At 48.6% G+C, this 15,925-nt stretch overlaps 1 protein-coding gene across 1 annotated transcript in view; it reads right to left on the bottom strand.

The window, feature by feature from the left end:
- Positions 1–15,925, bottom strand: part of Itga9 (integrin subunit alpha 9) — a 308,478-nt gene that overhangs the window by 282,406 nt on the left and 10,147 nt on the right. Inside the window, exons 2-3 of the mRNA XM_036193333.1 lie at positions 8,530–8,657; positions 7,315–7,421 (exon numbers count right to left, since the gene is read on the bottom strand). Coding sequence (XP_036049226.1) covers positions 7,315–7,421; positions 8,530–8,657 — 235 coding nt within the window. The remainder of the gene's footprint in view (positions 1–7,314; positions 7,422–8,529; positions 8,658–15,925) is intronic.

Raw genomic sequence — 15,925 nt, 5'->3', positions numbered from 1 at the left:
ATTTTAAAAGTTTATTATCAATGTGTGAGAATGCTGGTGAGTCAGGGCTTTGCCATGTGTGGAGTTCAGAGGATAACTTTGTGTAGCTGGTTGTCCCCTTCTACCGTTGTGTGGCTCTGGGGACCAAACTCAGGTCACCAGGTTCGCATGGTGAGCACCTTTACCTGCCAAGCTGTCTCACTGGCCCAGAACTCTCGTTTCCTTTACGGCATGGCTGAGTAGCGCACAGTGGTTGAGTGACACAGTGCTGAGCACAGGACTGGAGCGCGTGGTTCTTGAGTCTCATCTCTCTTTAAAACCTTTTCCATCCTAAGATTCCTGACTCCAGCCCGAGAAGCAGGGCCATTGGATGTTCTTGTAGCCCCTCCCACGAGGCCCTCGCACATAGCTGGAATGAGACACCCAGGGCCTCCCAGTGCTGGCTCTTCCCCATCTCACTGGATGATAAGATCTCTGCTCTTCTGCCCTCCAATCAAGCCACCAGGGCCCCTGACAAGCCACTCTGTCCAGAGGCAAAAGAGGGCACACTCACTATGACACACTCACCATGACACACTCAGCATGACACACTCAGCATGGCACTGGAGATCTGAGCATGCCCACATGCATGTCTGAGATAGTCAATGACAGATCAATCAGCTGTTGCTCCTACTTCACACTATCATCTCGCCTACCCATGTGATACTTGTTTTACGGAAGAAAAAAAAAAAAAAACCCAACAAACAAAACAAAAAACTCCCACACATTTCTAATCTCTCAGCAGATGGAAACAGCATGCAGTGAAAAACAGGAAAGACCATGAGGATAATTACCTCATACTTCCACATAAAGATATCTCTCGTGTGTGTGATATATGTGTGTGGTACCCTACCTCCTTGAGACAGGGTCTCTCACTGAACCCCCAGTTTCAGCTATGCTGGTTGTTCAGAAAGTTCCCAGAATCTGACTCTCTGCTCTCTACCCCCATGTAAGGACTACAGGCATGCATGGTCATACATGGTTTTTGACATGGGTGCTGTGGATTCTAACTCAGTCCTGACACTTGCAGAGCCATCTCCCCAGCCCTGCATACTTTAAATCATCTCTGCACTTATAATGACAATGCAGACACTGCAGAAATTGTTATACCATGCTGTTCAGGGAACAATGACGGGAAGGTCTGTCCATGCTCAGGACATAGGCAGATTTTAAAAAAAAAAAATCATTTTGATCACAATTAGTTAAACCCAAAGATAGCAAATCCACAGCCCATGGTAGGAAGGGCTGGATCCACAGACATGGAACCTGTGGATATAAAGGGCTGACTGACTGACTTTTCTGTGGGGTGGAGGGGAGTTAATTCTTGCAGTTTCCAAATTTGAGTCCCTTAGATCGTCCAGTTCATGGGTAAATAGGCTTTATTCTAGTTGAAGGACTCAGTCCACATCTTGAGAGCCTTTGCTACCTATTGCTTCCTGAGTTGGAGAGGCCGAAGTTTATCGTGGTGTGGTCTGGCAGCCAGCTGTACACATGGACAGCATCACCCAATGTTTATTGTATCGTCTGCTTTCCATCCCATAAACTGTTTAGGAGTGACCTTGGAGAATCCCTAGGAGACCTAAATACTGCATTTTACATTCATCTAATTTACAGTATTCTGGGAGGAGAGAGATCAAAGGTCAAAGATGGGCCCCACTCCAGAAAACAGAAAGGGACTCTGAACATAAATTATAAGAAGAAAACACTGTATTTAGCCTGATTATCATCATGCTCGTGTATCAGTCTGACCTGCATCCTGTGTAAAAAGAACAGGATTCTGAGAAACTGCAAAGCAGCATGACTTGATCGACTTGGGAGTGAGTTGGAGGGAAGGGAAGAGGGCAATGGACCAGAAAAGCAGAGAGTTCCTGGGAAGCGGCCAGACTTGCTTTGGATTGTAGGAGTAGTTCAGAGGTACAGAGTATGATGAGGAGTGTGAACAAGGTACAGTGAGTGATGAGGAGTGTGAACAAGGTACAGTGTGTGATGAGGAGTGTGAACAAGGTACAGTGTGTGATGAGAAGTGTGAACAAGGTACAGTGTGTGATGAGGAGTGTGAACAAGGTACAGTGTGTGATGAGAAGTGTGAACAAGGTACAGTGTGTGATGAGGAGTGTGAACAAGGTACAGTGTGTGATGAGAAGTGTGAACAAGGTACAGTGTGTGATGGGGAGTGTGAACAAGGTACAGTGTGTGATGAGGAGTGTGAACAAGGTACAGTGTGTGATGAGGAGTGTGAACAAGGTACAGTGAGTGATGAGGAGTATGAACAAGGTACAGTGTGTGATGAGGAGTGTGAACAAGGTACAGTGTGTGATGAGAAGTGTGAACAAGGCCTGTGTTTGAGATGAGGGAAAAAAGAGGAAGAGGAGGAGAAGGGGAAAAAGAAAAAGAAGAAACAGCATGGAGGCGAAGGAAGAGAAGGAGGAGAGGGGAGGAAGGGAGGGAGAGGAGCTCATCCAGGAGGCAATAATCATTTAAATTCAGCATCCAAATCACTCTAGGTGGTGAAGACCCACCATCACCCCAGATCTCAGCCTCTCACACATCTCAAGTTAGAAGGGCTGATTTTCCTCCTGAGGAAGAAAATGTCCAATTTCCTTCAAAGGCCTTCTTTGTTGTGTGAGCACAGCACTCCTTCCTGGGGGTGGCGTGGTCACCAATGTCTGTCTGTCCCTGCCACCCTCACACACCTGCACTTACTGTGCACAGAAGGACAAGCCTTTGTCATGCCTCCAGGTCCACCATGCACAGCCAGGCCACGCCATGGTCACTAAGACATGTGTGGCAGCCACAGGATAAAATCGAGGCTGGGATGGCACCCCAGAGCAGGTGGCAGCCTGGGAGGCACAGGGAAAGTTTCTGGGGTGGTAGGTGCTGGGAATATTGTTTGGTAGCTGTTAACCTAAGGAAAACTCAGCAGAGTGTGTTCTCACGGCTTCTGCACTTTTTTGCATACCTCAGCAGAGCCCTCATTCACACGCATACACCAGACCAGGAAACAGCGACAGGGATACTCACAGGAACATCCCCAGTGGCTTTGAAGAAAATGGACACAAGGGAAGTAGACAGATGAGAGGGAGAGAGCTCTGACACGCAGAAAGGAAACAGCAGTTAGAGCCGGAAGGCACTGCTTCCACCCAGAAAAACTCTGAGCAGTTTAGATTTGTTGTCTAAGGCTTGGCAGCTCTGATAAGGAGAGACAGTGGTTCTGAATGTTCTAGCTGCCATCCAAAGTAGGGGTGTGTGTGTGCATATGGAGGCCAGAGGTCCATGCACAGCATCTCCCTCCACTGCTTCCCAGCTTTATTTTTTGAAACAGAAGCTCTCAGTGAACCTGGAGCTCATCAGTTTGACCTGGCTGACTGGCCAGTGAGCTCCAGGGGTCCAGTGTCCCTGTCTCCCCAGAGCGACGGTGACAGACATGAGTGGCTGTGCCCGGCTTTATGGTGCTGGTGAGCTGGACTTGGGCCCTCACACTTGCTTGCACGGCAACACTGACTACGCCATCTGCAGCCTGCCTTCCCTACTCTTGAGAACACCATCTCAGCACCCTATGGGTGCAGAGCAGAGAGAATCAAAGGGACTTGCCTTCAGTCCTGACGCAGCATCTTTCAGGGGTCATTCACTCCCTGGGGAAACTGGAAGACCACATTATCCACAGAGCCAAGATGGGCAGCCACTGAGCAGTCAGCCTGGCGAGCTAGCTTGACATCCTGGGTCTTGCCAGCTTTGGTCCAGATATGGCCATTTGGCATTGAGACAGCTCACTCCCTGTCACAGCTCTCCAAGTCCCCCTCCATTCTTTGCTTTGAAATCCATACCAGGTTCTCTTTCAAAGCAGCCATGCCGCCTCTCCAAACCCCTCTACCCCATCCTTGAAATCAAAGGTGGTATCCCTAGGGAGACAGGTCTCATCCTGTGTATAAGGTACTCCTGGAGACTCAAAATGCCTTCTCTACCTTTAATTTAAAAAATAATAATAATACTTGTCTGTAGTGGGTAGCCATCCCAGCCTTGGCCTGAAGTTCCAACCCCCATTGAGGCTTCGGGAATGGTCACGCCCACAAGGCGGGTTTGAGGGAGGAAGCTGAAGACCTAGGATCAAGAAGAGAGGCTTCTCTTGGTTCTGGGACCCTGGACGCTGCAGGTAGACCGAGCAGAGTTCTCCAGAGAACACCGTCGGACTGTGCCATACCTTTCCCAGACCCTTCAACCTATCCCTTCATTTGTAAGTTACCCCACAAAATAAACCTCCCTTTTAACTACGTGGAGTGGCCTTAATAATTTCACCAATACTTGTCTCCCAGAAAGATTTCACAGATGAAAGTGAGACATTAAAGAAAAAGAAAATGGATTTAAGTAACACACACACACACACACACACACCTGAAAACAAAAACCATCATGAAATATCACCTCATATTCTTTAGGGTAGCCACTGTTTAAAAAGGAAGTGGAGTGTGCTGGAGTGTGGTTCAGTAACAAGGACATGTGCTCAGCATGCACGAAGCTTGGACCCTATCTATCTTCAGTACCACAAGATGACTACAGCAAGCAGAAGAACAAATGTACCTGGAACTTTCTGCATGCTGGCCAAACACAAAATGGTTCATGCACTTTAGAGGGACAAAGTCTTTCTAACAATAAAAAGTAAAATTACCACGTGGCCTGATAATCCCACTTGCACATATATGCCTAGAAGAAATTAAAAATGAGGTCTCAAATCTTTGCTGATGTTTATAGCAACATTATTCATAATGGCAAGGAGCTAGGAGCCACATAAACATGCATCCATGAATGAACAGAGAAAACACGCTGTGTACATGTGATAAAGTATCACTGGGTCTTAAGAGAAAAGAAATTCTGTCATAGGCTACGACAAAGCTGAGTAGTGAGACACTGCCCTAAACGAAAAGAAACCATCACAAAAAGACAAATACTGCCCGCTTCCACTGAACAGGATCTGACACATTTGAGCACTTCAAAATCAGAATGATGGTTACCAGGAACCAGGGGGTGGTAGGAAGAGAGGCCTGTTCATTGGATGCAGAGTTTGGCATTTGCAGGATCAAGAGTTCTAGAGAAGCTGTTGTGTGACAATGTTTCCATACGTACTGTGGTGCTGTCTCCTGATTTTAGCAGGAAGGTGAGCTTTTCATTATCAGTGACACACATGCCCAAAGAAAGCTCAAAAGCCCTCAGAGCATATACTCCTCTTGAAGGCTGAGGCACTCCACTGTATGTATACACATGACTACAGCAGGACAAGAGACAGACGTGAGAACTGAGGACACCCTCCATGCCCGCCTCTCCTTCCCAGCACCATATGGGGCGGCTTACCAAATGAATGGTACAAGCATTGTGTAAGACAGAATTGAGCTCTCTTAGACAGGATTGCCCACTGCACCACTTCCTACAAATACTCAGCCCTGCCTTCTTAACCTCCTCTGCCAAATGTCTCCTGTGCTGCTCACTGTTGCTTAAGACCCCAGACTGGATCCAGTCTCGTACCAATAGGCACAGAGCTGGGGCTTTGTCTTGCTCCTTTGCAAACAAGCTCTCAGCCACGCCAAGGGTCCACATCCCCAAGGAAGTGTATCCTGGCAGAGTGGGCTATCTCTAGACTCTGCCTGGAGGGGTATCTGCTGCACTGCTGTCTCCAGCTGCCTCCTCCTCTCTCTTGGTTCTGAGTTGAGGCTTTGGGTCCCCTTTTGAGAATATACATACTTGGTTTCTCCCCCTCTTTCCCAAGAATGGCAGGCAAGAGTTCCTGCCCTTTGGGACTGAGTCACCCTGTGGGGTCAGGCCACCATGCCTAGAGGAATGTGGTGGCTTGGCCATCATCCATGGCTTGCTGAGACAGGGTTTAAAGGACTGGAATCCAAGGCCAGCAGACATGGGGAGTAATTCAATGAGACCCACAGTAGTGTCCAGTGAGGAGGCTCTGCAACGCTGGCGACAGTATCCAGCTGCTTCCTCCCTTCCAAGGACCCATGAATGTGGGGGCTCTTCAGTGTGCCAAGGTGGGGTTGAGATCAGCAGAGAGTAGAGCTCCTCAGAGGGGGCTGGGAACTTTTGGCTTGTATCCTTGAGGAAAACCCATTTCCCCTGGGAGCAAACATCTATAAAGCCTCAGCTTTGACGGCTTATGGCCCAAAGGAAACCCCTGAGATGCAGCAGCTGGACTCACTTTCTCTTCTTGACCTTGAACTTTTAAGACACAAATCTTCCTACAGACTTCGAGGAAAGTCAATGTCAGAAGCTGGATCCTCTGAAGAGGATCACCCTACAGGGTGCCAGCCGCCTGAGAAAGAGCACAAGGAGCCTTCAGGGTGCTGGCCACGGGGATGCATGTGTGAGAACATCACCAAGCTGTGAGGTGTGCATGCTTGAGTGCCTCAGCTTATAACTCAACAGAAGAGTGTAAAAGAAGAAAGAGAAAATGGCTAATAACCAAGTCTCTGTCATAGAAGTTCTTTTTTATTACATTTATTTGTCATTTTGGTGTGTGTGTGTGTGTGTGTGTGTGTGTGTGTGTGTGTGTGTGTATACTTCAGAGGGTAACTTGTGGGAGTCAGTTTTCTCTTTTCACTGTGGTTGTCCCAGGAATTGAACACATTTGTAGAATTATGTTCATGTGAAATTCTAGACAAACCAACAGCAATGTTTGCAAGGCAGTGGCTGCCTCTGGGATTTGAGGGGTTAACTAGATAAAGACACAGAGAACTTCCTGGGATGTTCAAGAAATGTGCATTCACTAAAACCACAAGATGAATGTATTTTATGTAAATTATACCTTGACCTGAAGACATACACCAAAACACTTAGGTAGTAAATAAAATTCCAAACTTCTTTCTACCTACATGCCCCCTACTCTCTCCTAATGCCTCCTGGGACTGATGCATGCTGGGAAAGCACCCTACCACTGAGCTACCCCCTCAGCCCAGTGTGTCTGAAGAAAACACAAAAACAGATCCTAGGTGTGTCAACCTTTGATACCGTCCGTCACCTGTGGGGTCGCACGTGAAAGCTGCACAGCTGAGTTATTTTAAATATCACAAGAGTGTCTCACAGTGCGACTTTACAATTTTGAGTTGGCCACATACACAGGTGTCCTCTGCTGCATGCAGTTGCATGTGGCCTGAAGCTGCAGGTTGGACATACCTCTAAACAGCAATGCGGACAGACAAGCTCAAAGCTGTGCTCTGACTACCCTGCAGCCAGCTTTCCCATGAGTCCCTCATTCTTAGGGTGCCACCCTGTCCCAAGTCACCCTCTCCCCAGAGGTCTTACCAGAACACGGCCATCTGCTTTGGGCTGCCGGGCCAGGCTCACCCCCATCCACTCATCATCTCGGTCTTCCCTGCAGGTCTTCCCACAGGGAGTACCCCGGTTCTTCCCTGTGGGGAGAAGAGAGACCAGAGTTGGGTCAAGAGTGGTGCAGCCTTCCCAAAAGTGGTCCTGGGGCTCAAATTTTTGTAACTTAAAACCAAGTGTCAGCTCCATAGAAACTTGTGAAGAAATGTTGCTGTTTAATTCAGCCCATTCTTCCTCCATAGCAAAGTTCTCCATGAAGAAAAAGGCATCTCATGGATGTCTGAGAAGTCATTGTAACTCACACATGGACAAGACTTCTGATAAGAAAAAAATCAGGACAATTCTTTGGGGCTTTTTGTTGTTGCTTTGTTGTGTATGTTTACAGTTTTGCATGTGTGTGCACATGTTGGGTGTGTGTGTGTGTGTGTTGGGGGTGTGCATTCATGTATGTGGGTTTACATGTTTGTGTATGTACATACATGTTGGGGGGGGTGTTCATGTATGCTGAGTCCAGAGGCTCATGAGATCACATCCAGTTTTTCACATGGTTTCTAAGGGATGAACTCAGAACCTCATGCTTTCACAACAAAGACTTGACAACTGAGTCATCTCCACAGCCCTCTGTGTATAAAACGTGATGATGAAAAGGTCTTGGTGAGAAAGGGCTTTGGGGAAAGCAAGGCCTGGGAGTGGTGAGTAAGCCACCTGCCTCCTCTCCTATCTCAGTCTTCTCAGGCCATTCCCAGTATATACAGTCGGACCAGAACCAGGCCAACTGGTCTGCCAGGGACACTGTCGTTGCTCTGCTTGGAGACTTCACCTCCTGGACCTGCCCAGCCAGCTATCAGTCACCTTCCAAATACAGTCTCCAAGGAGGTCTCTTCTAACCTCCAGTAGGGAGTTGATCTGAACACACACCTTCCCTCTGCATTTCCCTGATTCTGGTGTTATTTTAGTGTCTGCTCTGGCTGCTGATTTTCAAGGCCCAGGATGACAGGTTCCTTACTTGCTTTGTTCACTAGCCTATCCCAGAGACTAATGACTAAAGGATCTCAGTTACATCTGTGAGACAGAGGGAAGGACAGAGGGAGAGAGGGCAGGTGGGTGAATGATGAGGCCATCCTACGTACAAGAAGGGCAAAGGATGAAGATGTCAGTCCCACTTCCATGCTGATAATCATGTCCACCCACCTCGAGCCATGTCCAGTTCGGTGCATCTCCGTTCGGGGTTGGTGTGGATGCGGCACTTAAACACAGCTCCAGGGGACTTTACTGAAGTGCTGTATTTAGAATCTGCCTTTGGTGCACCCACAAGGATCCTGCACATCAAAAATAAAAAGCAGGCTGTCATAACCAGTGCTAGAGAAGAGACGGTGAACAATCTGACTATGCATCAGGAAGCTATATTAATTTACTGTGTATGTGCACACACACACACACACACACACACACACTCACACACACTACTTAAGTAAAACTACCAATTAAAAAAAAAAAAACCACACAGACCAGTAGAGAAATTAGTCAAAAACTTTAGTGTTCAGGCTAATTTTATGTCAACTTGATACAAGCTAGAGTCATCAGAGAAGAAGCCTCAGTTGAGAAAATGCCTCCATAAGATTGGGCTGTAAGCAGGTCTATAGGGCATTCTATTAATTGGTGATTGATGTGGAAGGACCCAGCCCACTGTGGTGGGCCATCCCTTGGCTGGTGGTCCTGGGTTCTATAAGAAAGCAGGCTGAGCAAGTCATAGGGGACAAGCCAGTAGGCAGCACTCTCCATGGCTCAGTTTCTGTCTCCAGGTTCCTGTCCTGACTTCCTTCAGTGACAGACTATGATGAGAGGTATAAGCCAAGGAAACCCTTTCCTCACCGAGGTGCTTTTGGTCGTGGTATTTCATCATAGCAACAGTAACCCTGACAGAGACGATCAGTAGGTATATGAACAGAAACTCAACTCTACTAGTTACCAGTTAACAGAGGGATAGGGTAGCACAGGGTAGGGTAGGGTAGAGTAGGGTAGCACAGGGTAGAATAGGGTAGCACAGGGTAGAGTAGGGTAGCACAGGGTAGGGTAGGGTAGAGTAGGATAGCACAGGGTAGGGTAGGGTAGGGTAGAATAGGGTAGCACAGGGTAGGGTAGGGTAGGGTAGCACAGGGTAGGGTAGGGTAGGGTAGGGTAGGGTAGGGTAGAATAGGGTAGCACAGGGTAGGGTAGGGTAGGGTAGCACAGGGTATGGTAGGGTAGGGTAGCACAGGGTAGGGTAGGGTAGGGTAGGGTAGTGTAGTGTAGGATAGCACAGGGTAGGGTAAGGTAGTGTAGTGTAGGGTAGAGTAGGGTAGAGAAATCAGTCTGGGCCTGCTGGGTGCAAAATCCAAAGAGAGATGTAAGATTAAGTTCATTCACTTCAGGGTGTTACAAAAATAAATCTACCCTAGAGTTTAAGTGAGTGTGTGTGTGTGTGTGTGTGTAAGCCAGAGGTTACTCCTGGTTGTCATTCTTTGGGTTCTATCCATCTTCTGTTTGGAAACAGGTTCTCTTACTGGCCTGGCACTCACAAATCCAGTGAACCCCAGGGACACACCTGCCTCCACCTGCCCAGTGTGGGGACTCTAAGCAGGAACCACCACATCTGGCTCTAAGTGGGTATCGGGGGTTGAACTCAAGCTCTCATGCTTGCACAGCAAGCTCCTTGCCAACTGGGCCATCCCTCCAGCTCTGGGGTGTTATGCAGCCCAGAGTTCCACAGCACAGAAGACTAGATAACAACAATTAGGCACAATGTGTGCTGAGCAGTGAGCCACTTGGAGAAGGCATTGCGTGAGGGCACTGACAAGATCTGAATTGCTGCTCAAAGAGCTACAGATCCCAAGGCCCTGCTCAGTGAGGACTTGAGCTGTCCCTTGTCCCTAGCAGCCAAGAAACAGGAGAGAGCAGAGCATCCCAGGATATTAGATACAGCAGGCCCTGGGATAGAATGCATTGCTCTCAGGTTTCTCGGCAAAGTAGAGGTTAGTAGTCTCCCTAGGGTAAAGAAAGCTGACCCTGGACCCCCTTGCTCTGTCCCAGGAGCCACCGGGGCCACCCTTTTCTTGGGGTCTCATTCTTTTATCCAATCACCTCCATAGACCTCACAGTGACTGGCACCTTCCCTGCCAATGCTCTAGTGAGGCAGAGAGATTGGCAAACAAAGCTGCCATATCATGCAATTGATGTCAGATACTGTCAGCAGACTTCAGCAAAGGCTCATGGACACTGTCACTAATTTGGCTCTGGGGCCTGGTGCCAGGAGCCAGAGGAAGGCATGAAGGTTCTGTCTTAATCCCGCCCCCAGAACCTGATGGAGCCCTGAGGACCCCAGAGACACCTCCATCCCTGCAAGGAGGTATGTCTTCCCAGATTAACCCTGGGAGGTGTATGTCCGCTTCTGGAAGGCTATCTTGCTGGGGTGCGGAGGAGCTAAGCCTCCAATGAGAAGGCCCTCACTCCAGCAACCTTGCCGTGTGCCCTTTGCAGGATCTTGGCTGGGACAGCTCACACTCCTCCAACCCGCCCACAATGCACCTCAAATGCAGAAGCCCTGTGTCCATGATGCTGAAGGAATTCCTTTCTCAAGCAGGCCAGACTCACTGCCTGGCTCAGCCACACAAGGGAGGTTTGGCGAGCTCTTAGATGCTCTAACTCAAATCCATAATGACACTCAGAATCAAACCCAAGAAGGAAGCCACACTAAGGGGTGGTTCCCTCACCCCACCCCCTTCCCTCTGAGCCGAGCTTGAGCCACTGGAGTAAGTCAAAGGGTCTTCCTTCGAACGCCAGTTGTTTTCACAGGTGAAAAGAATTATCGGATTGACAACTGAAAACAACTCAAGCATCTGCAGCCTGCCCTGTCAAGCCCTAGGGGCTGGGGATATAAAAACCCTAGTGCTGGGCCCAAAGCCTCCCACACACTCAGGTTTCCCATCAGCCCAGCAAACGACTACCATTTGTAACTCATTTAACAATAGGGGCTGGGGTGTTGCTCAGTGGTAGAACACCTGTCTGAGGCCCTGGGTTCCATCTCCAGCACCACACACCAAAAATAAAATAAAGAAGTCACCATTGTATCCAGCTGCCATCTAGACATGTAGCCTTACACCCTTAGATCAGTTCAGCTCTTGCCTCTCATTAAAGAAGCATCTGCTTGCCCCGGGTGACAGATATAAAGACCCACAACCAGTCAGACTACAGAGAGCGAGTGACTGGGATGCTCAGCTGGAAATGAGGCATCTTTACCACACCTCTAACCCCAGGGCTCAGGGAACGTCAGTGAAGGAGGCTGTTAAGATTATAAGAGCAAGGTTGGGGGGTGCTGCTGGGAGAAAGCATCTTCTGGAAACACTGGAACTACTTCACTCCTGAACTCACAGTGCCTGAGACTGTCTGCACAAGACCTGCAAAAGATCAAGCCAGTCAGAATGCCAGCACAGATGGGAAGAAGCTCCTAGCTGAGAAGCTACTGGCTGAGGATGGCCACTGAGGAGTAGAGACAGAGAAACCGTTTTCCTCAAGGATGTGACCCTGAGCATTGAGAAATACTGGGCTCAGTGGGTTATAAACATTTTAAAAGAAGAAAATGGATTGAGCATTGTGGCACATGCCTTTAATCCAAGCACTAGGGAGCCAGAAGTAAGTAGATCTCTGTGAGTTCAAAGCCAGTCTGGTCTACATAGTGAATTTCAGGACAGTAAGAGCTATGTAGAAATATCCTGCCTCAAAATAAATAAACAAGTTAATTAATCAATTAGTTAAAAAATAAAAGAGAACGAAGTTGCTATGAGGAATATGGGAGTGGGGGTCAGGAGAAATAGGGCTGTGGAGTGAGGGGTAGATGTGATCAATATGTTATAAAGAAGTATTCTTGAAGAATGAATAACTTTGAAGTCACAATAAATAAAAAAAGAGAGAGAACTCATCACCCACAGGGGGCAGAAAGTGGCTACAGGAAGCAGCAGGCTGTGGGTCCAGCATGTCCCCAACATTACCACCACAGTCCTGGAACTGCCAGCTGGCACACTGCTGCCAGTTCAGACACATTCCTGGGATAGCCAGTCAGGAAGAAGCCTGGAGAACAGAATTCTCAGGTACTTGCTGTTTCCATCCTAGAGCCAAGACCTGAGACAAGATGTTTACCAGAATCGAAAGCAGAGAAGGGACCTGCTGGGTTCTAATGCCTTTTCAAGCCCAAAGTACTTGGTGGTTCTAACAAGAGCCACTGATTCAAAGCTGCTAGCATCCATCCCTCTGGTTCATACTTCAGCAGGCCCAACAAGAAAACTTTCTTGGATCCTGTGATGTGAGCTACAGAGACACATGTGTATACACACGTGCCTGACACACACATGATGGCATACTGGAGAATGCTTGCCTCCGTGTTTACAGAACATTGTGGCTTCCTTGGCAGCCCAGTACTGGCTCTTTGTGTAGGCTACAATCCAGCAAGACGGCTGCATCAGGCCAGCCCTGGAGTGCGGCCTGTCTGAAGCTCATTCAACTGGCTGCTGGCCAAGTTGATTCTGAGAGACAAAGATGGCAAGGGCTCAGAGTTCAGGATGTGCTACCGACAGGATGCTACCCACGTTTTCTTTCTCTGTCCTCTGGGTTACAGTCATATTCTGACTATTTCAAACATCCTCACATATTCACCAGTACCCTAGAGAAGACCATGTCTTTCCTCTATACAGGTACCTACATGTCCCTGCCACGGCCTCGCATCAAATAAGCCATGAAGCTGTTTCCCACCTCTGCTTGCTCCTTCAAGTGTGGCCTATAGGAGCACCTATACGAACCGCTAACATTATCCCTGTTTTACAGATGGAGAAGGAGCTGACCAAGGCTGCCACTGAAACCTGTCATAGACTCTAACTGCCTGCTGCATCATGTACTCCCATAGCAGCATGTCACCCGAGCTCCTCCTACCCAGACCGTGCCAGCCAGGAAGGAGGAAAAGAAGCCATCAGGTGCCCAGTGCCCCCGCTTCTGCTGCCAGCTGCTCACGTGTGTGACCATACCCAAGGAAGTCCAAGGAGGCTCTGTGGCCACTCTGAGGTTAGAACTTGGCTCTGGAGCCTGTTACTTCAACCCTGGGGTATGGTACATAAAGAAAGCCTTTCTACTCCCCTCAGGCTCACGGGACGGAAGAGGTGCATTCCAGCCACTGTCTTGGTTTTCTAAAACATTGACATTCCCACGGTGCTAACCAAAGGTCCACCTCCCTAATAAGTAGCTCATAAACCTCTTTGGACACATAACCCACCTATTTATCCACCAGCAACAGTTAGGATTACATGAACCTGGTTCCTGATGAAAGCAAATCCAAGCAGGCAGCTTCTTGTGGGTATTCCACTCTGAGAGGCTAGGTTGCACTGCTGTGGCAGACAGTGGTGGCCTCTGAGCCCAGCATCCATGTCCAGGGGCACTCTTTCTCCAGTCCCTTCACCTGTTTCCTAACAGCCAGTCACATGCTCCCCAGCATAGCTATGAGGCTCAATACAAAATCATAAACTTACTTAAAATAGGTTGAGATTTGTGTGTGTGCACACACACATGCACATGAGTATGCATGCACATTCATGTGCACATGAGTGTGTGTGCCTGCGGAGACCGGAGGTTGACTTTGGGTGTCTTCCTCAATTGCTTTCCATCTCTTACTGACCTGAAGCTCAGCAATTGTCTACACTGGCTGACCAGTGTGTCCCCAGGATCAACCCCTCCCCTGGTGCCAGTATTACAAGTACATACCACCAGGCCTACCTTTTTATGGGGCTGCTGGGGATCGAACTCAGGTCCTCATGCTTTCACAGCAAGCATGTTATCCACTGAGCCACTTAGGAGATTGTGTGTGTGTGTGTGTGTGTGTGTGTGTGTGTGTGTGTGTGTGTGTGTAAAACAGTTGTGCCATTTTAAGTGTATGTGTACTTTGCAGATGATAATGTCATGTCACAGTGTCTAAAGGTTGGACACACTTGAGTGTTGGCTTCAGTGTCTTCCATGTCTCTAGTGATGTGCTTTCTCAGCTCCCAGTGTGAGGTCAAGCTGGCTGCAAAACCTCCATTGCAGCCCTACCTTCCTCTGGACTCTCCCCTCACATCTGCAGGTCAGTTCCTTGGAGAGTAGGTAGCAGGGGCTAGGCAGAGGCACAGCTGCTTCCTGGGGAGGGCCAGGGACCAGCAGTGTCTCAAGGCTCCCTCCCTCCCTCCCCAGCAGCCACACCACGGAGCGAAATTACAGTCAGTTTGATGACGTTGAGTGGGGATTACAAACTTCCAACACATTCGGTTTGTTTTCATGCATTTAATTCCAAACCAAAGCTGCCCAGGGACCCACGTTCCAGTGTCAGGAATGGAGCTTCAGTGTGTGTCTAATGCAGAGAACCCCAGCAAGTGCTGCCTGTCCCTCACCAGGGACAAGACAGCTAAGCAGAGTGGAGAGCTGAAGGCTTCATCCCAGAGGGAGAAAGCAAGATGCCAGCGTTTACCACCTGGAGCCCTGGACCAGAAATGCCTCAGGAAGTCCCTCTTACATTTCAGGAAAGCAAAGCTCCGGATGGCTAAACAGTAGGCTTGTTAGGCACTTTAAACCAACAGTACCACCTGGATTGTTTGGGCATGTGAGTACATGGTGGTGTGTCTGTGTGTGCAGGTAAGTGTGCATATGTATGTGTTCATTTTTGTGTGTCTATGTGTAGGTAAGCCTGCACATGTGTGAGTATACATGTATACATCAGAGGTCAATGTCAGGGGTCTTCCTCTATTGCTCTCCATCTTATTTTTTGAGATGAAATCTCTCACTGAACCTGGAGGTCACTGCTTTATCTGGGGTGTCTGGCCAACAAGCTGCAGCACTCCTCCTGTCTCTGGATCCCCTGCACTGGGGTCACAGGCATGTGCACATTGTCCTGCTTCTTCTACAGATGTTAGGAATCAAATCCAGGTCGCCATGATTGCACAGCAAACATCTCACAAGGCCCCTCCATTGTTGGAGACAGAGTCTCTTGTACATCAGCCAGGTCTTGAACTCCTGATCCTCGCCCCTTTACCCCCAAATGGTGAGATTACAGCTGTGCACCACCAAGCCTGGTTTTATGCAGTGCTGAATTTGATACACATGACACTGGGGCTCTACCATCTGAACCACACTCCTAGCTTCCATCTGTATTCTAGGAGCCGTGGCCCAATTACTCATGGTAAAATATAAGATGCACAGACCATATTCTCCCTCCATTAAGCTATATGACCTCCAGGGTGTGTCTTGAGCACTGAGCCTCAGTGTTCCTCTGGTATCAAATGGGGAGGGGTGAAAATATACCCACAAAGGATTCATGAGGTTTGGCTAAGAGAATGTTCTAAGGCACCCAGCACGATGCCTGGATCAAAGCAGGTGCTCGGAGAAGGGCTTAGATACTAAGTGGGAGTGGGGCAAACACTTTGACACCTCACTTGTCCCAGCTCCAACCCTTGACAGCACCCCAGGATCTCCCAGGTCCTTAGAACTCAGCACTATTTTCTGCTAATGCTAGGCAGGCATTTATGCAGGCTTTTCGCTGACA

This window comes from Onychomys torridus, chromosome 7 (assembly GCF_903995425.1).
Source record: "Onychomys torridus chromosome 7, mOncTor1.1, whole genome shotgun sequence".
NCBI lineage: Eukaryota > Metazoa > Chordata > Mammalia > Rodentia > Cricetidae > Onychomys > Onychomys torridus.
The sequence above is the reverse complement of the archived record's forward strand: the minus strand, read 5'-3'. Positions and strand labels throughout refer to the sequence as shown.